At 36.5% G+C, this 26,754-nt stretch overlaps 1 protein-coding gene across 3 annotated transcripts in view; it reads left to right on the forward strand.

Moving 5' to 3' along the window:
- GPHN (gephyrin) overlaps nt 1-26,754 on the forward strand; it is a 740,280-nt gene that overhangs the window by 440,471 nt on the left and 273,055 nt on the right. For all 3 annotated transcript variants that reach the window (XM_007987015.3, XM_073011087.1, XM_073011088.1), the window contains exon 6: nt 22,319-22,385. In XM_007987015.3, coding sequence (XP_007985206.1) covers nt 22,319-22,385 — 67 coding nt within the window. The remainder of the gene's footprint in view (nt 1-22,318; nt 22,386-26,754) is intronic.

Here is a 26,754-nt window from a genome sequence, read left to right on the forward strand (position 1 = left end):
GAGTATAGAGTGAGAAAATATAAAATATATTCAAATTGTAGTTTAGAAGTTATTAATACAGAATGAGGAAAAGGAAATGTTTGAAGATAGAATGACCAAAAAAAAAAATTTCACAATTCTCCAAAGACATCAATCTTCAGATTCATGAATCCAAACAAATCCCTAGGAAGATAAATAAAAAGAAATGTATACCTAGTCACATGATACAGTAGTAACAGTATAAAATAGAGAGAAAAAGTCTTACAAACTACCAGAAAATGAATTATATGATTATGTTAAGTATACTTCAATAAACCTTGAAAAAAAAGATGATTCCTTGTATCTTGATGTTATAATTTTGATATTTTTCCTAGTTTATAAGAAATAGATTATATATTATTGTTTATATGTATTCTTTGCTTAATAACAAGACTAACCTTTTAAATGTTTTTGGCTATTTCTGCTTTTTTCTTTTGTAAGTTGAATATTCATATTCTTTATGAATATTTAAATTGACATGCTTATTGATTTTAAGATTTTAAACTTGTAGTGTTATAATCAGTTATATGCCTTTTATTTTATTTACAGTATTTGACAAATGTAAATTTTACAGTTTTATGAAGATAAATCTTAAAATATTGGAGAGAGAGAAATCACAGAATACCTAGTTAAACAACAATCTGACTGATTAGTAACTCTCAGTAATAATACTTGAAACAGAAGATACTGGAATAATACTTTCAATGTGCTGAAAGAAAATAACATTTAATCAAGAATTTTACACTCAGCAAAGTTACCATTAAAGAATGGGAGAGGATGAAATGTCATTTTCCTACAAACAAACATGGGAACATTTTATCACTAAAAGAACCTCACATAAGGAATTTTGAAGATATACTCTGGCAGAAGAAAAATTATCTCAGATGGAGAGTTGAGAATACAAGAGGAAAAAGAGAGCAAAGATAATGGTAAACATCTGAACAAATCTTTTTAAGAAAATTGACTATTGTCCTAGTCCATTCTGCTGCTGTAAAAAAATACCTTAGACTGGTAATTTATAAACAACAGAAATTTATTGCTTACAGTTCTGGAGGCTGGGAAGTTCACAGTCAAGTTGCCCATAGATTCAGCGTCTGGTGAATGCCTGCTTTCTGCTTCAAAGATGGCCCTTTCTTGCTGCATCTTCATGTGGTAAAAGGAGCAAACTAGCTCCTGAGGGCCTCTTTTATAAAGGCACTAATACCATTCATGAGGACAGAGTTAATCACCTCCCAAAGGGCTCAGCACTTTATACTGTTGCACTGGGGATTAGGTATCAGCATATGAATTTGTGGTAAACGAAAACATTTAGACAATGGTAACTATATAAAACAATAAAAATAATGTCTCAATTATGGGAAGAAAAAAATATGCTAGAATTCTTGAAAACAACAGCATGTAATTTGAGATATTGTGATTATAGTTAAGTATTCTAACGGGCCAGGCACAGTGGCTCACCCCTGTAATCCCAGCACTTTGGGAGGCTAAGTTGGGCTGATCACTTGAGTCCAGAAGTTCGAGACAAGCCTGGGCAATATGGCAAAACTTTCTCTCTACAAAAAGATACAAAAGTTAGACCAGCATGGTGGCACGTGCCTGTAGCTACTCAGGAAACTGAAGTGAAAGAATCACCTGAGCCTAGGAGGTCACGACTGCAGTGAGCCATGATTGTGCCACTGCACTCACCTGGGAGATAGCATGAGACCCTCTCTAAAAAAAAAAAAAAAAAAAAAAAAAATCTAAAGGTCCTGTTTTCTACGAAGATATTAAATATTGATTATAATTTTTTAAAATTAAGTGTGCATATTAAACTTATAGGGTAATCACTAAAAGGATGGACAGAGTATACAACTTCTAGAAATGGAGGGAAGAAATTAATGAGGAAAATACTTAAAGTAAGACGAGAAAGGGATAAAATAAGAAACAAAAAAAAAAAAGACAAGTTGAAGACATATATATATTGGTTAAATAAAGTTATAATACAAGTTCCCAGAACATCTTCCACTTAAAATTTTCCCGTAGAACACTGCTTAGTTTCTCATATTCAAACTTGATAAACATGTATACCTTCATGTTTATCTCAAAAACAGCTTCAGCTGATACATATGAAATTTTTATATTTATATCTGAAAAATTCAATAAATTTTCAGAAAATTTTATTAAACTTTTAAGATTGTAATATAATTGTAGGTTGCCATGCAGTTATAAGAAATGAAACAGAGAAGTCCTATGTACCCTTTACCAGTTTTTTCCAGTGGTAACATCTTACAAAATTATAGTACAAAATTGCTATCAGATGTTGACATTGATACTATCATGACACAACAATTTGTTCATTCTTTGATTTGTTCATGGGTACTTAGGTTGACTCCATATTTTGCCTCTTGTGAATAGTGCTGCACTAAATGTGGGAGTGCAGATGTGTTTTTGATATATTGATTTCCTTTCTTTTAGATATATACCCAGTAGTGCAATTGCTGGATCATATGGTAATTCTATTTCTAGTTTTATGAGGAAATTTTATACTGCTCTCTATAGTGACTGTACTATTGCTTTTTATTGTCATTGCCTTTTATTGCCACACCACCTCTCTGTGACCCAGCCCCTTTCCTAAACTCTGGCAACCACTAATTTATTTTCTATTTTGATATTTTGCCATTTCAAGAATGAGTATAATTAGAACCATACAATATGTAGCCTTTTGGGATTGGTTTTTTCCATTAAGCATAATTCCCTGGAGATTAAACTAAATTGTTACATGGATCAATAATGCATTACATTTTATTGTTGAGTAATATTCTATACTGTATATGCACTACAGTTTGTTCAACCATTTTCTGTTGAAGGACATCTAGGTTGTTTACAGTTTGTAATTATGATGAGAATTACAACAAAGGATGTGGTATCTAGGTTCTATGGCAGTTGCAGGTTTTCAGTTTAAATAAACTGTCAAATTATTATCCAGAGCAACTGCATCATTTTATAATCACACCAACAATATATGAGTGTGTCTCCACACCTTGCCAGTATTTGGAGTTGTCACTATTTTTATTTTAGCCATTTTGATAGTTTTGTAAATAGTTTTAATTTGCATTTCCCTAATGACTAATAATTTTGAGCATCTGTTCAGGTCTTTTGCCTGTTGTCTGACTGTTTTTTAGGTTTTTTTATCACTGATTTTTGAGAGTTTTTATGTGTTCTAGAAAACCTGTCCTTCATCAGATATGTTGATTGCAATTGTTTTCTCCCTGTCAATATATTGTCTTTTTTCCTCTTCACAGTGTCATTCACAGAGCAAAACTGCTTAATTTCCATGAAGTCCAATTTATCATCTTTTTCTTTTAGCAGTTGTGTTTTTTTTGATGTAAAGTCTAAGCACCCTTCACCTAGGCAAAGGTCCAAAGACTTTCTCCTGTGTTTTTTCCTAAAACTTTTATAGTTTTACATTTTACCTTTAAATCCATTTGGTCGATTTTTTTTAAGGTGTGAGTTTAGGTTGAGGTGTTTTTTTGTTTGGTTGGTTGGTTTTTGCATATGAATGACCACTTGTTCCAGTGCTACTTTAAAAAAAAAAAAAAAGTTACCTTTCCTCTGTTGAGTGGTTTATGCACCTTTTTTGAAAATTAATCTGGTCTATTTGTTTAGTTCTATTTCTGGTTTCTCTGTTCTGTTCTATATGTCTGTCCCTCTGTCAGTACCACATAATCTTTATTACTATAGCTAAACAATAAGTCTTGAAATTGCATAGACAGATTCCTCCCACTTCAGTTGTCATTTTCAAAATTTTTAGCTATTTTGGTCCCTTTTGTTTTCCATGTAAATTTTAGAATAAGTTTGTCTATATCTACAAAAAATTGCTTGGATTTTTATAGGAATTACATTAAATCTGGATGTAAATTTGGGTAGAATTGACATTTTTCCATGTTGAGCCTCCATGAACACATTATATCTCTTCCTTTAGATTGCCTTTGATTTCTTTTATTGCAGTTTTCAGTATATAAAGTGTGAATGTTTTGTTAGATTTACACTTAAGTATTTATTGTTTTCAGTTATTGTAAATGGTATTTCATTATTAATTTAGGTGTCCACCTCATGTTCATTGCTAATATATATAGAAATACAATTAATTCTTGGATGTTGATTTTACATTCTACAACCTTGCTTAATTACTAGTACTATTAATTCTAGGAAGGCTTTTTCTATTTTTTGCTTTTCGTTTGTTTGTGGGTTTTGTTTTATTCTTTGGGATTTTCTGTATAGACAATCACATCATCTGCAAATGGGGGTAGTTTTACTTCTTTCTTTGTGATTTATATGCCTTTTATTCTTTTTCTGCCTGTTGCCCTAGCTAAAACTTCCAGTGCTATTTTGAATAGCTATGGTGAAAATGGATATCCTTGCTTTTTTCCTGATCTTGGGGAGAAAGCACTCAGTGTTTCACTATTATGTTAGTTGTACATTTTTTATAAAAGCTCTTTTTCAAATTAAAGAAGTCCATCCCCCAATTTCTACCTTTTTTGAGAGTTTTTATCATGGATCAGTGTTTAATTTTGTCCAAAAAATTTTCTGTGTTAATTGATATGATTGCATGATCTACTTTTTCTTCTTAGATTGTTAATATGATGGATATGTCGATTTATTTTCAAATATTGCACCAGTCTTGAATTCTTGGAGTAAACCCACTTGGTCCTAGTATATAGTTCTTTTTACTTATTCCTAACTTTGACTTGCTAATATTTTGGTAAGGATTTTTTATATCTATATTCATAAGAGATACTGGTCTATATTTTTCTTTTTTATACTATCTTCATCTGATTTTGATATCAAGTTAATACTGGCTTCATAAAATGAGTTATGATATTCCCTCCTCTTTTACTCTCTGAAAGAGTTTATGTAAAATATATATTAATTTTTCTTTGAACATTTCAGAGAATTTACTAGTGGAACCATCTGTCCTAGAGCTTAATTTTTCTGGAGTTTTTTTTTTTAGTATAAATTGAATTTTCTTAAAAGTTACAGGGCTATTTATTTTGTATATGGTTAATGTGGTATTTTATGCTTTTTGAGAAATTTGTCCATCTCATCTAAGTTGTCTAATTTATATATATAGAGTTGCTCGTAGTATTCTCTTACTGTTATTTTCTTGTCTTGAGAATCTGTATTAATATGTCTATTTCATTCCTGATATTGGTAATTTCCATCTTTTTTTCAGTCTTGCTTAAGATATTTCCATTTTATTTAGCTTTTCAAAGAACGAGCTTTTTGTTTCATTGACTTTCTCTATTTTTCTGTTTTAAATTTCACTGTTATCTGCTCTTTATTATTTAATTCCTTCTGCTTGTTTGGGGTTCATTTTGCTCTTTATCTAGTTCTTGAGTTGGGAGCTTGTTACCGATTTGAGACTTTTCTAATGTCAACTTTAGGAGCACTGATTTAGGTGCATTCCATGAATTTGATATGTTGTATTTGCACTTTTATTCATCTTAATGTATCTTTTTATTTTTTGAGATTTCTTTCTTTCTTTTTTTTTTAAATCTATCTAACACTAGGTCTTATTTCTTTTATCAAACTTCATATGTGCCCATTAATCAACTTCTTATCCTTCCCTCCTCCCCACTACCCTTCCTGGCCCCTGGTAACAACCAATCTACTACCTATCCTCATGAGATTCACTTTTTTTAGTCCCCACATTATGAGGGAGAACGTGCGACATTCTTCCTTCTGTGCTTGCCTTATTTCATTTAACATGACTTTTTGTTCCATCCATGTTCCTGCAAATGATAGGATTTCATTTTTTAATCACTGAATAATGTTCCATTGTATATAGATACTGCATTTTCTTTATCCATTTGAATGTTCACTGGTCCTTAGGTTGAATCCATATTTTGGCCATTATGAATAGTGCTGCAGTAAATGTGGGAGTGCAGATGTCTTTTCAATATATTGATTTCCTTTCTTTTGGATGTATATCCAGCAGTGCAATTGCTGGATCATATGGTAATTCTATTTCTAGTTTTATGAGGAAATTCCATACTGCTCTCCATAGTGGCTCTACTAATTTACATTTCCACCAACAACGTACAAACGTTTCCTGCTTTCCAAATCCTTGCCAGCATGTGTTACTGCCTGTCTTTTTGATAAAAAGCCATTTTAACTGGAGTAAAATGATATCTAATTGTAGTTTTGGTTTGCGTCTATCTGATGATTAGTGGTGTTGGCCATTTGAATGTCTTTTTTTGAGAAATATCTATTCATATATTTTACTCATTTTTTAATAGCATTATTTGTTGCTTTGTTGTTGTTTTTTTTTTCTGTCAAGCTGTCTGAGCTCCTTAGATATTCTGGTTATTAATCCTTTGTCAGATAGGTAGTTTGAAAATATTTTCTTCCATTCTGTGGATTGTCTCTTTGCTTTCCTGATTCTGTCCTTTGCTGTGCAGAAGCTTTTTAGTTTTATATAACCCCATTTGTCTATTTTTGCTTTTGTTGCTTGTGGTTTTGAAGTCTTAGACAAAAATCTTTGCCTGGACAGATGTCCTGGAGCATTTCCTCAGTGTTTTCTTCTAGTAGTTTCATGTTTCAGGTCTTGGATTTATTTTGTCTTTATTTTGATTTGGTTTTTGTGTATGGTAAAAGATAGGGGTCTAATTTCATTCCTGTGCAAGTGGATATCCAGTTTTCCCCACATCATTAATTGAAGAGACAGGCCTTTCCCCATTTTGTGTTTTTGGTACCTTTGTGCTAATATGTCTCTCTCTAATAAGGGTGTGGAACTTTCAGGCATAACAAGAAAGGCATGTGAAAAAAACAATGTCTCCCAATTACAACTGAGGAAGTTGGAGAAATACCTGGTTACAGGCTGTCTCAAGATTCCTTGGATGATAACGGACCTTAAGGACAGCTGTCTGGGACAGGAGATTAACACTGAGAAGGCCACACCAGTGTCCAGGAGGAAGCCAATTTCCTGGCCCTCAATGGTTGTACGTACCCGGTGCTCAGTGAAGGTGATGACATGAGCTGGCGCTTGCCCCGGACACTCGTAGTCCTGTTGTTGGATCATCTGGCTTGGGGCTTCTGGCCCAGAGAACCTTTTCACTCTGGGGCAGTACGACTTCCAGTGATTGCCTTGGCATAGTGGGCATGGACAAGGGGGTGGCTTGTTTCTCATTGGACAATCTTTTTTAAAGTGTCCTTGCAAACCACACTGATAACAAGCCCTACTGGGTGATTGGCCTGCTCCATTTTCTGTCCTTTCTGAACCACTAAGATTTGTTTGTCTGAGGGTCATGACTAAGGCTGCAGCCTTTCTCTGATCTCACTTTTCCTTTTCAACCTATTCCTCTTGCTCCCTCTTATAGAACACTGAGGTTGCCAGGTTTAATAATGCCTCCAGATTTTGTTCAGGGCCCAGGGCTTGCTTTTGGAGCTTTCTCCTGGTATCTGCAGCTGATTGGGTAATAAACTTATCTTTTAGGATCAATTGACCTTCAAGGGATTCGGGTGACAGGAGAGTATATTTTATTAAGGCCTTCTATAGCAGCTAGAGGAAGGCGGAAGGATTTTCTTCCTTTCCCTGCGTTATGTTGGACATCATTGAATAATTCATGAACTTTTTCCTAGTTCTCCTTAGTCCTTCTAGAACACAGGTCAGCAGATGTTTGTGACTCCAGTCCCCATGGTCTTAGTCAAAGTCCCAGTGGGGATCCATACTAGGGACGGCTTGCTGACCAGTAGGGAATTTGTCCCTTTCCAGATATCTCCAAACTCTCAGGCTGCAGCTAAAGTCGCATTCATTTCATTAAAGGCCAGGATTTGATTTAACAATAGCATGGCATCTCTCCAAGTGAGGCTGAAGGTTTGCCCTAGACCCTGTAGGACATCTATATACCTATCAGGATCATCTGAAAACTTTCCCACATTTACCTTGATCTGCTTGGAATCAGAGAGGGAGAAGCAAACATGTACCCGGGTTGGGCCAAATTCCCTTCCCTCTACAGCTTGGAGGGACATAACCAATAGCCCGGGGGTTTTTGTGGTCCTTTGGAGATTTCTTTGTTTGTTTCCTTCTGGGTGGGGGAGATTAGAAGATGCTTATCATTAATAGGAAGGGGAGCTGTAGGAAGTCTAGGATATGGAGATAAGCTGAGAAATCCTCCTGTGGGATGTAAATTGCAAGCTTTGCATAGTTGTGGATTCTCCTTCATTGAAAAGAAAGCTTGGACATAAGGTATTTCACACCATTTGCCTTCCCTCTTACAGAAAAGGTCAAGCTGCAGGATAGTATTATAATTTATACTTCCCTCAGGTGGCCATTTTTCCCCATCCGAGAGAGAATATTAGGGCCAGGCCATAGTCCAAAAAATAAGCCACTTCTTTTTCAGGGTTTGCGGGTCAAATTGGTCCCAATGGCTTAGGATGTATTTCAAGCGTGAGCTTGTTGATGCCTGAGTGTTTTTCGTGTGAAAGAAAAAACCGCCCACGGTTTCAGTTTGTTTGTTTCCCCGCCCCCCCGCCCAAGAACCCACAATGGTCCCTGGACCCTGTTGATAGGAATACTTGTGCTCACCAACGCAACAGCAGATCCCCCTCTTGCCCAAGAACCCGCAATGGTCCCTGGACCCTGCTGACTGGAATAGTTGCACTCACCAAAGCAGCAGCAGAAACACTCGTTTTCCTCCTAGACCAAAAAGAGGACTGAGGAACATCAGATTTAGTGGCCCTTACTGACACATTCTCGAAAACCTGCACCCGTGCCTTTCCTCTTAGACCACAAAGAGGACCAAGAAAAATCAGATTTAGTGGCCCTTACTGACACATTCTCGAAAACCTGTTAGAGTCCTAAGCATTCTCCTGTTCATACTGGGACTTTACCCTTGTCCTATAAAGATGATATGCCCCAAAAATGGAGTGGAGGGCCATACCCTGAGGGAGGAAAGGATTTTCAGGGTTGGAAGAGTGATGCCTATTGTCCTCACTTCTCATCATATGGATAGGAAGGATATCATTTCTGAGGCTCCCCATATCCTAGCTTCAGGAATAGCCTTTGTTAGGCTTGCTAGTCTGAGGAGGGATCCTAAAATTCCAGATAGTCCCCCCCATGACGAGGCTTTGAGCAAAAATTATGTCTTTCTGATTGGTGAACCTGACTGCCTAAAGAAAGGAACAGAGTCCCAAAATTTATACTAGAAATCATTCTTATAGGAGAAACTAGAAAAGCACCAGAAACAGGGAGTGGTTTTTAGAAGAGGGACTAGCCTCGGAGAAGAGAGGTGGGAGGAAGTTTGTTTGACAGGCGTTAGGATCCAGTAGGCAAGGGTCAGGATAGATAGGATAGATGGGTGAGTCTTGCTTGGGTGGCATGACTTTGAGAGTTCACTCATAGCTGTAGGGTCAACCAACTTTTTGTCGGGACCCCAGAGCTGAATAGCTTTCCTCTCTGTTGATCCTCAGCCCAGCCCGGAAGTCCAGGAAAAGTGGAAGCTGGTTCCAGGCAAACCAATACTCAACTCTGAAGAGTCGGGGGTTGTTAGCCCTTTCCCAGAAAGTCTGACACCCATGTCTTTAGTCTAGAGGCCTTACTGGTTGCTTTTAACTGGCCGACAGGTGCCCAGTATTTAGCCCCTGAATTCTAAGGAAAAATAGGACAGAATAGCAAGCAAAAGGGGTCCAGTGGTACTCACTGCTTGGCGATAGTCCCTTTATGGTCGCCAAGATGTGTCCAGAGTTGGTTCCTTCTGGTGGGTTTGTGGGCCTGCTGACTTCAAGAATGAAGCCACGGATCTTTGCAATTAGTATTATAGCTCTTAAAGGTGGTGCAGACCCAAAGAGTGAGCAGCAGCAAGATTTGTTGTGAAGAGCAAAAGAACAAATCTTCCACAGTCTGGAAGGGGACCCAAGTGAGTTGCTGCTGCTGGCTGGAGGTGACCAGCTTTTATTCCCTTGTCACTCCCATCTCCTGCTGATTGGTCCATTTTACAGAGCACTGATTGGTCCGTTTTACAGAGCACTGATTGGTCCATTTTACAGAATGCTGATTGGTCCATTTTACAATCCTCTTGTAAGACTGAAAAATTCTCCAAGTCCCCACTTGACCCAGGAAGTCCAGCTGGCTTCACCTTTCAATTAGACAGCACCACACCACATTATAGTATTAGAGTATTCTGGGTTTGTCCATGTACTTAATTTGGATGTGGGTTTTATACCTTCCTTTTTTTTTTTTTTTTTTTTTTGGCATGTAAATGTTGTTCATTCAGATTGAAGAACTCTGTTGAGCATTTCAAGATGGGTCTGGTTGTGATCAGTTCTCTTAGCTTATGTTTGTCTGGGAAACATTTTATCTCTCTTTTATATTTGAAAGATAACTTTGCTGAATACAGTATTCTTGGATGGTTGTTTTGTTTTGAGCACTTTGAAAACATTGTTTTACTCCCTCCTGGTCTATATGGTTTCCGTGGAGAAGTTTATTGCCAAACAAGTTGGAGCTCCTTTATATGTTGCTTGCTTCTTTTCTCTTACTGCGTTTAGGATTCTCTCTTTATTCATGACCTTTGATTGATTATTATATGCCTTGGAGTAGTCTTATGTGGGTCCTATCCGTTTGGTGTTCTCTGACCTTCCTATACCTGGATATTTATACCCTTCTCAAGATTTGGAAAGTTTTATTATTATTTCTTTGAATAAGCTTTCTACCCCTTGCTCTTCCTCAACTCCCTCTTGAACATCAATAAAATAATTTCTAGATTTGTGTTTTTGAGGTAATTTTCTGTATCTTACAGGTGATCTTCATTGCTCTTCATGCTTTTTCCTTTTTTCTTCTCTGTGTCTTTTCAAATAGCCTATCTTTGAGCTCAATGACTCTTTCCTCTGCTTGACCCATTCTACTGTTGAGAGCTTCTAATAAACTTTTCAGTTGAGCAAATATATATCTCAGTTCCAAGGTTAATGTTTGGTTTTTAATTATTTCAATCTGTTCCTTAAATTTCTATGATACATTTTTGAATTGCTTTTCTGTGTTATCTTGGAGATCACTGAGTTTTCTTAAAACTACTATTTTGACTTCTTGGTTAGGGAGCTCACATATTGCTGTTTCATTAGAGCCAGTTACTGTTTCATTGCTTTGTCCACTTGGGAAGATCATGGTTTCCTGTTTACTATTGTTTCTTTTGGATATATGTACGTCTTTGCATTGGAGGATTAGTTATATTTACTCCAATGTTCTGTCTGGCTTGTTTTGCTTTTTTTGTGTTTGTTTTGTATCATCTTAAATTTTAGATTCAGGGGTACATTTATAGGTTTGTTACATGGGTATATCACATAATGCTGAGGTTTGTGGTACAGATGATCCCATCACCCAGGTAATGAGCATAGTACACAAAAGGTGGTTTTTCAGCCCTTGACCCCCTCCCTCTCTCATACCTTGGTAGTCTGCAGTGTCTATTGTTCCCATCTTTATGTCCATGTGTACCAAATGTTTAGCTCCCACTTATAAGTGAGAACATGCAGTATGTGGTTTTCTGTCCCTGCACTAATTTGCTTATGATAATGGCCTCCAGGTACATCCATGTTGCTGCAGAGGATGTGATTTAATTCTTGTTTATGGCTGTATAGTATTCCACAGTGTTGTATGTATCATATTTTCTTTATTCAATTCAGGATATATTTGATTCGAGGCTTTTTTTTTTTTTTTTTACCACTTCCCCATTTTCAGTCCTAGGTGACGCATTATCTCCAGGTTCACCTAAGCTCTAGTAAATGATTAGAATGCTACCCTTCTTGGATGAGGAAGGTGAAATATGGTATATCCTTCCAGTGAAGGAAAGCTGGGCCAGTGTTTCATGCCCAGGGAACCTGTGGGATGCACCTCCTACAGCATGGTGCTGCTGAACAGCCATCACGATTTAGCGTCTCCTTTGGCTGAGTTTATGAGCAGTTTCCAGGGTCAGAGACTGTAATCCCACCTCCTCCCTTTGTCTCTGCCTATCCTCAGGTATATTTGTTTCTTCAGATACTTGTGATGCTTCCCATGGGTTAAGGGACAGGTCTCCTGCCAGGGAATGCAAAATGATGGGAAGCTGGCTGTTCACCTTGATCTCACTTTTCCAATGTTAAAACAGTAAGTTGGAGGAAAATTTTCTTCATGTTTGGTGCAAGGCAGGATGGGGAGGAGGAACATCATGGATGTGGAAGTCTGATAGTCTTACTGTCTGTTCGGAGTTCTTTTACTTCTTTCTGGCCCCAGGGCCACATCTCATCCTCATATTTGAGTTCTGGGATATTTCTAGTGATAATCTCTGTGCTGTTCGTTTGCTTTTGGTTTCCTGTTGAGAGGAGTGAAACCAGCCTGCTTGTACATTGCCATTTTGAAACCAGAAGTCTCTGGTTTCTTGAGATTTCCTCCTTGATCCATAGATTATTCAGAAGTTTATGATTTAGTTTCCAAGTGTATGGGAATTTTCCTCTTATCTTTCTGTTATTGATTTCAACTTTGATTCCATTGTGGTCAGAGAAGATACTCTGTAATTTCAATTATTTTAAATTTGTTTAGGTTTATTTTTATGGTCACAGATATGGTCTATATTGGTAAACAAAATGTGTATTATTCTGTCAGGTGGAGTGTTCTATCAATTCAATCCTGTTGATTTGTGTTGCTGAGTTGTTCTATATGCTTGCTGGTTTTCTGTCTAGTCATTCTGTCTTATACCATAAAAGTGACTTACATCCAAAATATACAGAGAACTTCTAGATACTTACCCAATTTATGTGAAAACTTACATCCACACAAAAATCTACATGCAAATGTTTATAACAGCCTTATTCATAATTGCCAAAAGTTGGAATCAACCAAGATTTACTTCAGTAGGTAAATGGATAAGCAAATTGTGCTGCATCCATACAAGGGACTCTTATTCAGTAATAAAATGAAAATGAGCCATCAAGCCACTAAAAAAGACATCCTTACATGCATATTGCTAAATAAAACAAACCAGTGTGAAAAGAATACATATTATGTGTTTCTCACTTTATGACATTGTAGTAAAAGTAAAATTATAAGAACAATAAAATGATCAGTGGTTGCCCAGAGTTTTTGAAAAGAAAGATATAAGTGAATGGATAAAGCCCAACAGATTTTTTAGGGCAGTAACACTATTTGATATGATAGCAGTAACACTATTTGATATGAAGTAGAAATACAGAAACATGGCATTATACATTTGTCAAAACTCATAGAACTTTATCACAAAGAAGGCTTAATATATGCAAATTGCATTTGATGGATCCTAGAAAGCAATGAGGACTCTACCAAGATAATTTACATGCATTACAAAATAAATGAAACAACCTCATGGAAAGGGGTGGAGGGGAAAGGTACTGACCTAAATAACTTTGGATATGAGTGGAGTCTGTAAGACAAAAGGTAAAAGCAACTGCGCATAAGCACTTTAGTTGATAAAGTTGTATCCCATGGAGGTATTGGCTAACAATTCTAATTTTAATATATATGTATACTGGAATTGAATAGTTAATAAATGGATGGCAGATAGTGAGAGACAGGTTTCTCACTGTTGGAGTGGGAAATTACATATGTACAAGAAAGGGGAGGAGGCTAGAATGATCCAGGTTATCCTCGGTAATGTATTAGAGTTGGAGACATCAGTAGGAATTCATATCTAGCTTTAACATAGATACAAATGGTTACATACAGAAATATGTGTAATATATATGTACACAGGTTAGTTTACACACATATTCCTTTGCTCTGTCAGCAGAGAGGGTTCAAAAGAAATGACATACCAGTATGAAATGACATAATTAATGCTGAAATCTTAATTTGTATTACCTTTTGGCAATAAAAGGAGCCTGGATTCCTTGGAAAAATGGCTGATTCTGAGACCAAGGCAGGAAATATACAAGATGAGCCTGTAAATCCAAAGTAAGGAAGAGCTCAAGAAAACAAACTACAACAAAAACACACGTTGGCAGGTATATATTAAAGGGGCATAGGAGTCAATTGACATCTCCCAATGACCAAAGATGTAAAAATGTGAGCAACAAAATAAGCAGTATTTGAGTCCATGAGTCCATGCTTATACAAATAACTTTTTGCATAAATTAATTCATGAGGGAGAGGAGACAAATGTCCTGTGCGTAAGATTTCCAAATAATTTATATAGATGCTCCACCCTCAAGGAAGGGGCACATAACTCCTCACTGCTTAGGCATGGGCTACACACAGTGACTTCCTTCCAAAGAGTACAGAATTGGGGGCAGTTGGGGAAGTGTAACTTTGCTGTGGGGGGCACCTGACAAATACCTCAACTAAGAGATAAAAAACAATATCAACATTCATTAGTCAGATTGATAGCATATACTTGTGATATGATGTAATAAAAATGGCTCTATACCTCTATAGTCTTCTTCTAAAAATCCCATAACCCTAGTCTTATCTTCAGAAAATATCAGACAGACACCATAAGTGGACATTCTGCAAAAAAAAAAAAAAAAAATGACCAGCGCTTACCAAAGCTATCAAGGTCATCAAAAACAAGGAAAGCCTGAGCATCTATCACTGCCAAGAGAAGCATAAGGAGACATGACAGCTAAATGTAATTTGGTAATCTGAATGGGATCCTGAAACAGAAAGAGGGTATTAAGTACAAAATAAGAAACATGAATAAACTGTGAGCTTTAGTTAATAATAATGTGTCAATATTGGCTCACTAATTGCCACAAAGGTTCCATAATAATACAAGATGTTACATGTAGGGGAAACATGGTACAGAGAATATGGGAACTCCCTATACTATCTTCTGCATTTTTCTGTAAATCCAAAACTGTTCTTAAAAATGAAGTCTATTTAATCAAATAATAATGAGATATTCTATACAACTATCAAGGAACAAATGATTTCAATATTATTTAAATTGTTCCTGAGAGCAGTAAAACGTAAACATTTCTCAATTCATGTTATGAGTCTGGGATAATCTTAGTACAAAACTAGAAAATGGTAGTAGAAAAAAGGGAATATGTAGGTTAATATTCATTGTGAACATGGATGTGAAAACTTCAAAAATAAGATACTAACGTATCAAATCTATAAGTATATTTTTAAAAGATACATCAGGATAAACATAGATTTATTTCGAGGACACAAAGATGGTTACTGATCAGCATGAATCACCATATTAACAGATTAAGGGAGAAAAGTCATATGACCTTAATTGATGCAGAAAAAGCATTTGATAAAATTCTACACCTGTTTATGAATAACGACTCTTAGCAAGCAATAATTAGAAGGGAACTTCCTTAAATTGACAAAGCAAATATAGTTAATAATTAGATATTATTAGTATTCTCTTTAAAGTTAGGAATAAGACAGAGTCCAAGTGTATTTCTGTCCAATATTGTACAAAGTAAAAGAAATAAATGATACAAGCATTGAAAAGGACAAGTAATCTCCCTTGATTACTACATGGGAATTATTTAAAAATCAGTAGTCTTTTAGAAGTAATGGAGGCCGGGCGCGGTGGCTCAAGCCTGTAATCCCAGCACTTAGGGAGGCCGAGACGGGCGGATCACGAGGTCAGGAGATCAAGACCATCCTGGCTAACACGGTGAAACCCCGTCTCTACTAAAAAAATACAAAAAACTAGCCGGGCGAGGTGGCGGGCGCCTGTAGTCCCAGCTACTCCGGAGGCTGAGGCAGGAGAATGGCGTGAACCCGGGAGGCGGAGCTTGCAGTGAGCTGAGATCCGGCCACTGCACTCCAGCCCGGGCTACAGAGCAAGACTCCGTCTCACAAAAAAAAAAAAAAAAAAAAAAAAAAAAAAAAAAAAAAAAAAAAAAAAGAAGTAATGGAAGAGTTCATCAGGTTTGTTGGATAGAAGATCAGGATACATCAGTTGCTGTCCTATAAATCCAAGGCGTATTTTTTAAAGGACCCAAATTTCATATTTACTGTTTATTTCATGATGTAGAGATTGTAACTGTAGCATAGTTTCTGAGCATTCCTCATTTCATCAAAATGGATTTAATAAATGTCCAAATGGTGAAGATACTGTATTAGGTGCTATACAATAGGTTCTATACAGAATCGACCCTCTAGAAGTTTATAATTTTGGGGCACCCTGCACTAACAGATGGAAATACGCTAACTGCGGAACAGAAATAATAAGCCAATACATATATGAACAGTAAAGTGTTTAGATTTAAGTTTAAAATTACAAAGAAAGAGACAACTTTATCTCAACCTTTTTATTATGAAAACTTTCAAACATGCCAAATTAAAAGAATTTTACAGTGAATGCTTTAAGATTCTACTGTTAACATTTTATTGTAGTTGCTTTATCACTTATCTGTCATCTATTTGGCCAAAAGAAATTTAAAAAGAAAAACACTGACAACATCTAGCATTGTCAGGAGAAGCAGCAACAGTGTGTTGATGGGAACGTAAATTGGTACAAACACTATGTAAAATTACTTTTATATAGTAAAACTGCACATCTGCTTATTCCTGTGACTCATAAAATCTGCTTCTAGCTATATACCCTAGAACATTAGCTTTCAAATGTTTTTGACCATAAGCCACAGTAAGAAATGTACTTAACATTGTAATTCAATACCCACATACATATGTGTATATATATGTATGTGTCTCTATGTATGTGGGTATGTATATATGCATATTTTTGTACATAAACAATATGCACACACATATACAAAAGGCACAAACTTTTCTGTGTCAGTATTTATCCTAACTACCAGGAAAGCATTCCGATATTTTCTGTTCTGTTCTTTTTTTAAAAATGTGGCAACTGAAGTCAGTTTTTACTGCCCTATTAATTGGTTGTGACCTACAATTTGAAGAACACTGTACTAGAGAAAGCTTTGCACATATGTAATATTGTACAGCATTGAAAATGAACTATAGCTATGCATATCAGCATGGAGGAATCTCACAAACACAATGTTGAGTGAGAAAACCAAGTTGTATAAGAATATACACAGTGTGATTTCATTTGTATATAAATTTCAAAAGCATGCTAAAATGAAAATCTACTGAAACATATGTGGAAAAGTATTTAAGTAAATGACTTATATAAGCACCACATGGATGAACCTTGAAAACATTAAGTAAAAGAAGCAAGTCACAAAAGGCAACATATTATATGTTTCCCTTTATGTGAAATGTCTAGAAAAGGCAAATCTGTATGGACAGAAAATAGCTTAGTGAATGCCTAGGGCTGGGAGTTGCAAGAAAATGTGGAGTGACTGCTAATGGGTATGGGATTTTTTTGTGGAGGGTGATGAAAATGTTATAAAATGGATTACCGGGACGATTGTACAACTCAGTGAGAGTATACTTTTAAAACTATTGAATTGTGTCTTTTAAATGGGTAAATTGTATGGTATGTGAATTTTATGTTGATAGAGCTGTTTTGCAAAGAAAGTAAGAGAATGTTTTAAAATTCAGGATGATAGTTATTTGGAGAAGGGACTTGAGATCAGGGCAAGGCACACAGTACTCTTTGAAGGTATCAGTGATAGTGTATTTCTTCACCTAGGTAGTAGGCACATCAGTGGGATTTTTATTGTTATTGTCTGTTTTATACACATGTCATACCTTTTCGTATATTTAATTTTAACAGAAATTTTAAGAGAAGCACTATTTTTCATATTATTCTATTCTCATGCCTGTTGTGATCAAGTTTAACATAGAATATTGAACTTCTAGTGTAAATCTAAATTAGGACCAGTTTTCATCCAAATATGTCCTGTTTTTAAAAATTACTCTTTTTGTATTAAAATTTCAAAAATAAATAGAATAAAAAGGTAACTATCCCATTATATAGTCTGTGGGTCAGGATATACTTAACTATAACCTGTTTGCTTTTCTTCATCACCTTGCAACCACCCTAATTCACCTGTTACATTTTTTGACATTATCTTAACTGTATTCCTTGCTTCCTGTCTTGCAACTCTCCAAAAAATTTTCTACTTTGTAGCCAGAAATATCTTTTGAAAATACACATATTAGTATGTTATTTCTCTGCTTAAAATTTTTTAGCAAAATCTCTCTCTCCACTGTAGAAAAAGTCTATGGATAAAGACTGAATTCTTTAAGATTACCTTCCAGGGCCTATATAATTTGTCACTGCTGCTTTTTGCATCAGCTTCCACGCACACTCGTTGTTGTTACCACACATATCAGGTTCTATTGTTAGCTTCTAAGTACTTTGTACATGCCATTTTCTCTGCCTTGAATATTCTTCCTCCCCTCTTTACCTCTGTATAACACCTACCGGTTATTCAGGCAGAAGCTTAGATTTTTCCTTCCTTACAGAAGTCTTCTCTTAACTACTCCTGTCCTCCCTTACCTAAGACTAAAATGCCCTTCCTATTGTTCCTGAAGGATTTTTGCTTCATATACATTTACATTTATTTAAAATATGTTTTATATTTTATATACATAAACAAAAACAAGGCGCTAGGTAACATGCTGAATCAGATACATGAGAGAAAATAAACGAAAAATCAGTCAACTTGTATTTAGTGTTTGTTATCAGACTTTCTTTTCTTTATATCTTCTGTCATCCCCTTTCAGTTCATCTTAGACTATTATTCCTGAAATAGTGCTTTGTAATATTAGTAATAGCAGAATCCATTAATCATCCCCAATGCCTTAAGAATACATTCTAGCTCTTTACAGTGAATTCATGACTTCTACTGTCTAATTCTAATGTACTTTTTTAAAGGAAAGATGGACCAAGTATTTATTCAATGCCTATTATGTACTAGAGTATACTGTACATTATATTTCAAAGATTATGTTAATCCTTTTAACAACTCAAGTTCTGGAAACTAAGGATTAAAGAAGTTTAATGATGAAGACAAGATTACACTAATAGTAAATAGTAGTACCAAAATTCAAGCACAGTTTATCACAGCAGTTCTCAAACTTTTCCATGGATTAGAGTCAACTAGAGAATTTGTTAAAGTACAGATTACTGGACCCCACCCTCCCAGTTTTTTATCCAATATATCAGCAACGGAGAGGAGGGGGTAGGGGTAGTATGGGAAATTTTGCCTTTCCAACAAATTCCTATATGATTTATATGTTTCTGGTCCAGAGACCACAAACTGAAAAATACTAATCTATCAGACAGCAACATCTTTCCACTGGTCCTTCTTACCTCACATTACTCCTCTATAAGTAAGCAAATGGATGCTTGCTGGTGAGAGACAATACACTCAAAATGCACCTGGTACTTTTTATAACTCTGTGCTGTTGCATTATTGTTTCCCTCCTCCTAAACTGCCCTTCTTTTTGGTTTTTGTTTTGTTTTGTTTTTTTGAGACGAAGTCGTACTCTTGTCACCCAGGCTGCAGTTCAATGGCATAATCTTGGCTCATTGCAACCTCCACCTCCCAGATTCAAGCAATTCTCCTGCCTCAGCCTCCAGAATAGCTAGAATTACAGGCACCTGCTACCACACCCAGCTAATTTTTTGTATTTTCAGAAGAGACAGGGTTTCACCATATTGTCCAGGCTGGTCTCGAACTCCTGACCTTGTGATCCTCCCGCCTCGGCCTCCCAAAGTGCTGGGATTAAAGGCGTGAGCCACCACACTGGCCTACTTTTTTTTTTAACCCATGGTACTTTATACCAATTTGTATTACTACTAACTATCTTGTGTTGTAGTTGTTTATATGCTTTAATGTTCTACATTTTACATTTATAAACTTCTTAAGCATTTGGGTTGCATGTACTCCATAATACTTAGTACAGATCTTTAGCTATTTGATAAATATTGGAATATGCTAAAACTTTGGAGCTTATAGGTTTTAAATTATTGAATGATATAATGTTTGTGAAAATACTTTATTAATCCTAAAGCATTATATAGAAGAGAAGTACTTTCTCCTTGCAGTGACTCTGGACATTCTGTAGGTGAAAAAGTATATCTCAAAATTAATTTTTAAACACTTCAAAGAGCTCAGGGAAATGAGAAAGAATAAATCTATCTCTGATCTCATGTTTTGCCAAAATAAAAGGCAAAAAAAATTGATGGGAAGTAACAAATGTAATCTCCTGGCTATATAGCAAAACCTTTAATTATATCACATATGCATACATAAACACACACACAGAAACATAGTGGTTTGGATATAACTGTTGATTATATTAGCACTGCTACTAGCATGTCAACCTAGAGCAAGTGAAGGATTATTGGAGACATAAAAAGCCTGGATTTGATTACCAAAAATTGGAATAAAAAGAATGAACTAAGTTTTCACTTGCCACTAACCTTCTAATCGAGGGAGTTACGACTTTCTTGGAAAATAAAATCCAACACATTTCATAATATGTGATAAAATTGTCACAGTGATGTCAGTAAGGATGAGTTCATGGACATTAATAAACACAGGATGGGATGAACTTACTGTATAAAGTTACAAAGATCCCAGAGCCATGTATTAATCAAATTCTTTGTACTCCAAATTATTTGTCCATATTTTGTAGGTAACTATATTTGTCTTTCCTTCATAGTAATGTTGGGAGGATAATATGCAGTAATTGTTATGATAATATTTCTAGTTTTTAGAAGGAAAGGTGCTACAAACTTCTGGATGTAGCTAATACTGTATTCTACAAGGGGTTATTGTGCTCTTAGTTAAAATTCTAGATTTATTCAGTAAATTGCTAGATTTGCTTACATGAAAATAGAGAACTTAATATTGATGACATTCCAATCATATTACTGGTGATATAATCAATTAGCTATCATATTGACAAAAATGTACAATGTAGCATTTTAGTTTGGAAAGAAAAACAAAATTCCCAAGTAAACAGGAACATATTAAGAACTATATAATTACCCAGTGCCATTATGTCACTAAAGTACTTTATCCAATTCTGACTGCCAGAACTAAAACACATTTTGAAGAAATATCATTAAGATTAAAGGTCATAAAATAGCCTTAAAGTTTTTAATGAAACAATGAATAGTTTTTCTAGTAAGAAGAAGGCCAGCAGTAAACAGTTTTGTATATATGGCAAGTTGTAAATAAATGGCAATCTTCTCTTTCAGATCGTAAATAGGACAAGAAGAAAAAGTAATAAAATATAGGACAGTTTTAGTTTATTTCAAAGAATAAGAGTGGTTAAAGAAAATCTCAAGACGTTCAGGGAAGAGTATTCTTACATTACTTTAAAAATACTGTAAAATTTTAAAAATAGCATAATCTCTTTGTTTTCAAATTATGAAAATGAGATAATGTTACCAGATCAAAGTAGCACAGCCAGCCAATGACAGCATAATTCCAGCTCTCATATGAAATCTAGGCCTTTGATCCTTGACTCCAGTCTTCCACTGCTTTTCCATTTTTTATATTTCTTAACCAGTTAGTTTAAATGTGGCCTGGAAATTGACAATTATCTCTGAAAGACTTTTCTAGCTTAAAATGCCTGCGATTGGCTGGGCGCGGTGGCTCACGCCTGTAATCCCAGCACTTTGGGAGGCCGAGGCGGGCGGATCACAAGGTCAGGAGATCGAGACCACGGTGAAACCCCGTCTCTACTAAAAATACAAAAAATTAGCCGGGCGCAATGGCGGGCGCCTGTAGTCCCAGCTACTCAGGAGGCTGAGGCAGGAGAATGGCGTGAACCTGGGAGGCAGAGCTTGCAGTGAGCCGAGATCTCACCACTGCACTCCAGCCTGGGAGACAGAGCAAGACTGTCTCAAAAAAAATAAATAAATAAATAAATAAAATAAAATGCCTGCGATTATCAATGGGTCTATTAATGAATGAGCTCTCCAACCTCTTCCCTTCTGCCATTCACTTGTGAAAAACCTTGTTTTACTTTAAAACTTATAGACTTCCTGACAAGCAAGACCTTGAATCTAAATCTTAAGTGCTTTTTGTGTTAGACTTTTGAACATAAATAGCACTAAGCATTTTTAATACACTATCTCAAACTCTTAAACAATTGTATAAAATATGAAGAAGCTGAAGTTAGACAAAATAGGCAATTAGACTTGGTCAGATTACTTAAAAGTAGGTAAATTATTCTGATTCCACATTCAGTACATTTTTTCCAATTTGCCATACTAACCATAATGTAAAAACTTCAACCAGAATGCCTAATTTGTATAGCAAGCAGTGAATGTCTTAAGATAACAATTTTATTCCTAAAACAGTTGTTCACATGTAAAGTAAAATGATTGTTCTTTGTTGTTAATGTATTTAAACCAGACATTCATTGCAATTTAGTATTCATCTACTTTCTCTTTTCTTTCAGGCCTGTATGTGGAATCAGAGGGAAAACGCTCATAATTAACCTGCCAGGTAGCAAGAAAGGATCTCAGGTAAATCACCTGGACATATTAATATTTTAGTGTAAGAGATTTTGACCAGCTGTGAAAGTTAGCCAGCCAAAAAGTTGGAGCACTCCACAAGACTGCCCTCACTTCTGATACCAGTTGCAGGATTCCCAAAGTCACTCTTGGATTCAGTAATTCAATGGAAAGACATAGAACTCACTAAAAACTGTTACACTTACAAGTTATGGTTTATTATGGGGAAAAGATACAGATTAAAATCAGCCAAGAGAAGAAGTGCATAAGACAACATCCAGGAATACTACCAAACACAGAGCTTCCCTTGTCCACTCCCTATAGAGTCATGAATGCTTTACTCTCCTGGCATTCGTGTATGATAATATACTTTTAATATTGCCAATCAGAGAAGCTCACCTGAGTTTTTAATGTCCAGAGGTTTGTTGTTGTTGTTGTTGTTGTTGTTTGGGTTTGTTGTTGTTGTTGTTGTTGTTGCAGTTCATCATATTTTGCCCATATGAATGACCTTTAGTCTTTAGTGCTTCCCAGAGATTGGATTGATAGCATTAGTCTCCAGTACGTTCCAGAACTGACACCATGTGGCCCAAAGTCCCAATCATAAGTCATATTGTTAGATTGTATGGTGACCAAAGCCATCAGGTAAACAAAGACATTGCTGTCACACATGACATTCTGAGGACCTAGAGATCTCCTCCAACTAGTTAAGGGCAACCACTTTTACCCTCAGACTCTCTTAGGGTACTGTTAATTCTTCGCTCTACAAGCTACCCCCTGGCCTTTGGCCGAGGCTTTTTTTATTGTACAGCAACACAGTCATGTTTGTCTGGGCATCTATATTTACTATGGCATTTATGTGACAGACACAGCAGTAGTATCAGTGTGAATATGCCTAAGATTTGGCTGAGGCAGTGTAGGGTATGATTAGATTTAGAGAAATAGCTAATCCATCCACTAAAGCCATTGCATACATTTTCATAATTTTGTATAAATTCAATAATTTCTCACCTTAATCTACTACCAAAACTACTATTGATATGTTTGTACAGAACTATATATCATAGAAATTAGCTGATGGTTACCTAAGTGCAGTTCTTCCTCAAGCCAGTCATTTTCTATTGACATTATATCCTGAGGAGGCTTTAATTGAATTTCCCAATACACTTAGCCATAACCTAAAAAATAAAAGTCAAAAGATACTGGCACATTCTTAGAGTCCTTCTCAGACATTAACAGACCAGAATGTCTCCCAGAATGATGCTAATCAGGTTTGCAGGCTTATTGGATTCCAAAAATAGGAGTAGTCTCAGCAACATATGACCACTCTTTCAAGCATCTGTTACAGTTGAGCTAAGAAACAATGTCATCTCTTGTTCTGAACCTCTTTGGAAATACCAATGCAGTATTATTTCCCTTACTGCATAACCTATCCATTCATTCCTTTACCCTCAGCTACCATTCCTCCTTCTCTCTATTTATGCCCAAACTTTTCCACCTTTTAAAGAGTTGTGAGGTTTGGCCACTGTGCTAATTCAGATTGCCATTGGTAATACTAGTTTAGCAAGTTCCTCCTGCACAGTCTATTCCCATTCATATAGAGTAGGATTGTATCCCTTACTTTCATTTTAGCTAGCATAGATAACAATAACCAAGAGATTGTGTGTTTAGCTTCTTTCTTTATATTCTTCATCTCCTTATGCATCCAGTGAGACAACTTTTTGGGAATTATCTCCATTAACTAATCAGTACAGAAGCAATTCCATACTGTGGTTGACACTGCCTTCATTCAGTGATCAAAGGTTCATCATCCCACACCCTCTCTTCACTTCCTAAGCCATTTATTTCAGTGAATCAGGGTCTTTCTAGAAAATCTTATTTTTGACACCAACTGTAAGGAGTTTTAGCCAACTGCAAAAAATAGGAACCTACAAATGTCAAGTACTCCACAAAATTGCCCTCACTTCTAACCCTAATTGCAAATTCAGGAGATCCTAAAATGACCTTCAAGTTTAGTAATTTACTAGCATTCATGGAACTCACAGAAGGCTGTTATACTCATGATTATTGTTCATGCAAGGAAAGAATACGGATTAAAGTCAGCCAAAGGAGGAAGTGCATAGGACAGAGTCTAACAGAAGTAACAAATGAGGAACTTCTGTTGTCCTCTCTCTTTGGAGACATGGACATACCACCCTTCTGGCATCAGTTTGTGATACCACACATGGAGTAATGCCAGCTGGGGATGCTCACCTGAGTCTTTGGTATCCAGAGCTTTTACTGGGACTCAAACACTTACTGCCAGTGTGGCTGACCTGTAATCTTGAATCCTAAAGTAGAGAGAAGCACTTGGGGGCCTTCCATGTAGAAAGTAGGGTCAGAAGGCCGAGCGCAGTGGCTCATGCCTGTAATCCCAGCACTTTGGGAGGCCAAGGCGGGCGGATCACAAGGTCGGGAGATCGAGACCACCCTGGCTAACACGGTGAAACCCCGTCTTTACTAAAAATACAAAAAATTAGCCGGGGGTGGTGGCGGGCGCCTGTAGTCCCAACTACTCAGGCAAGCCGAGATCGCACCACTGCACTCCAGCCTGGGCGACAGAGCGAGACTCCGTCCCCCCCGCCAACCCCATTAAAAAAAAAAAAGAAAGAAAGTAGGGTCAGAAGGCCAAGAAAGGGAATGTGAATATATATCCAATTCACTTAGGAACTTTTATGCAGGTGCAAAAACTTATGTCAAAGTAGTCACAAGATTGTTTAATAGACAGATGAATGAAACTCCATGTTTACTGCTAGACACCAAAGCTTTGTGTGAAATCTTGAATTAATAGAGAGAGAGGAAGGGTAGCCTAGACCTGTCTGTTCTTTTCGTGATCCCTTCCCCTCATTCCTGAACTGCAGTCTAACATTGTTAGACTGTCTCTGGTGCCCAAAGTCCATAGGCAACAAAGACATTCCTATTAGGCATGAAATTCCAAGGACCTAGAGATCACTCCCAGAAGCTGAGTGTAAAGACCAGACCTCTCCTCGGTCAAGGTTAAATTCTTTACTACACAATCTTTAACGAGTAAACTGATTGAGCCATACACAGATAGGCCAAAAGATTAGGCATCTTTCCCGATATTATGTAACCCTCCAAAAATTTTTAAGATTTTTTTTTTTACATCTTAGATTTTAAGCTATTACTTCAAATGTGAAAGAGAAAGACCTCCACCTATTCTGCAAATATATCTGGCCTTATGTTCTGGTTTTTAGGTTCTCACCTATTCTCTTTTGGTGATATATTATAGATAATAGTGAGCACCTCAGCAGCAGATTATATTAACTTTATGTAGTGCTCTTTACAAGCTTATTTTATATTTTGCATGCTGTACGATGTTACCTAGCTATACTTTATGATGGTAGTTAGAACTTTAGCTCTCTGGACAAAATAATCTGATTCCCACATAGGTTGTTAGTTCTACTGCCCTGCTCTAACTAAAAATATGAAACCTCTTTCCTGCCTCTTTTTAAACAACTTCAGTACCAATAAATCTTTATTTATTCATTGTATTTTCCCCAGAAAAGGAGAAGGGATAGGAAAAGAGTCAGCATGTGTGTTTAAAAGAAAAATGATTAGAAGATGGGAAAAGAAGTAGACAGTATAGCAACATCAACCTTCAAATAAACATTCCCCAGTGGTAGGGTCACAGAAGCCCAAAGGGGCTCAGTCTCCTGCAGTTCAAGAATGAGGGGTCGGGATTAGGAAAAATAACAGACAGGTACAGGCTACCCTCCCTCCCCATAAATTCAAGATTTCACACAAAGATTTGGTGTCTAGCAGTAAACATAGAGTTTCATTTGTCTGTCTCCTATTAAACAATCTTGTGGCCACTTTGATGTAAGTTTCTTGCACCTGTGTAAAAGTTCCTGAATGCCTTGGATATCAACATTCATATTCCTTTACTTAGCCTCCTGAGCCCACTTTCTGCACTGAAGGCCCCCAGTTGCTTCTCTCTACTTTTGGATTAAAGATTAAGTAGATTTGGCCAGGCGCTGGGGCTCACGTCTGTAATCCCAGCACTTTGGGAGGCCAAGACGGGCCAATCACAAGGTCAGAAGTTCAAGACCAGCCTGGCCAAGATGTTGAAACCCCACCTCTATTAAAAATACAAAAAAATTAGCCGGGCGTGGTGGTGAGCACCTGAAATCCCAGCTCCAGCTACTCAGGGTGCTGAGGCAGAGAATTGCTTGAACCCGGGAGGTGGAGGTTGCAGTGAGCCGAGATGGCGCCATTGCGCTCCAGCCTGGGTGACAGAGTGAGACTCCGTCTCAAAAAAAAAAAAAAAAAGATTAAGTAGATTTGACCCATCCAAAATACAACAGTGTCTTCAGTGTTTGGCATG

Source organism: Chlorocebus sabaeus, chromosome 24 (assembly GCF_047675955.1).
Source record: "Chlorocebus sabaeus isolate Y175 chromosome 24, mChlSab1.0.hap1, whole genome shotgun sequence".
Taxonomy (NCBI): domain Eukaryota; kingdom Metazoa; phylum Chordata; class Mammalia; order Primates; family Cercopithecidae; genus Chlorocebus; species Chlorocebus sabaeus.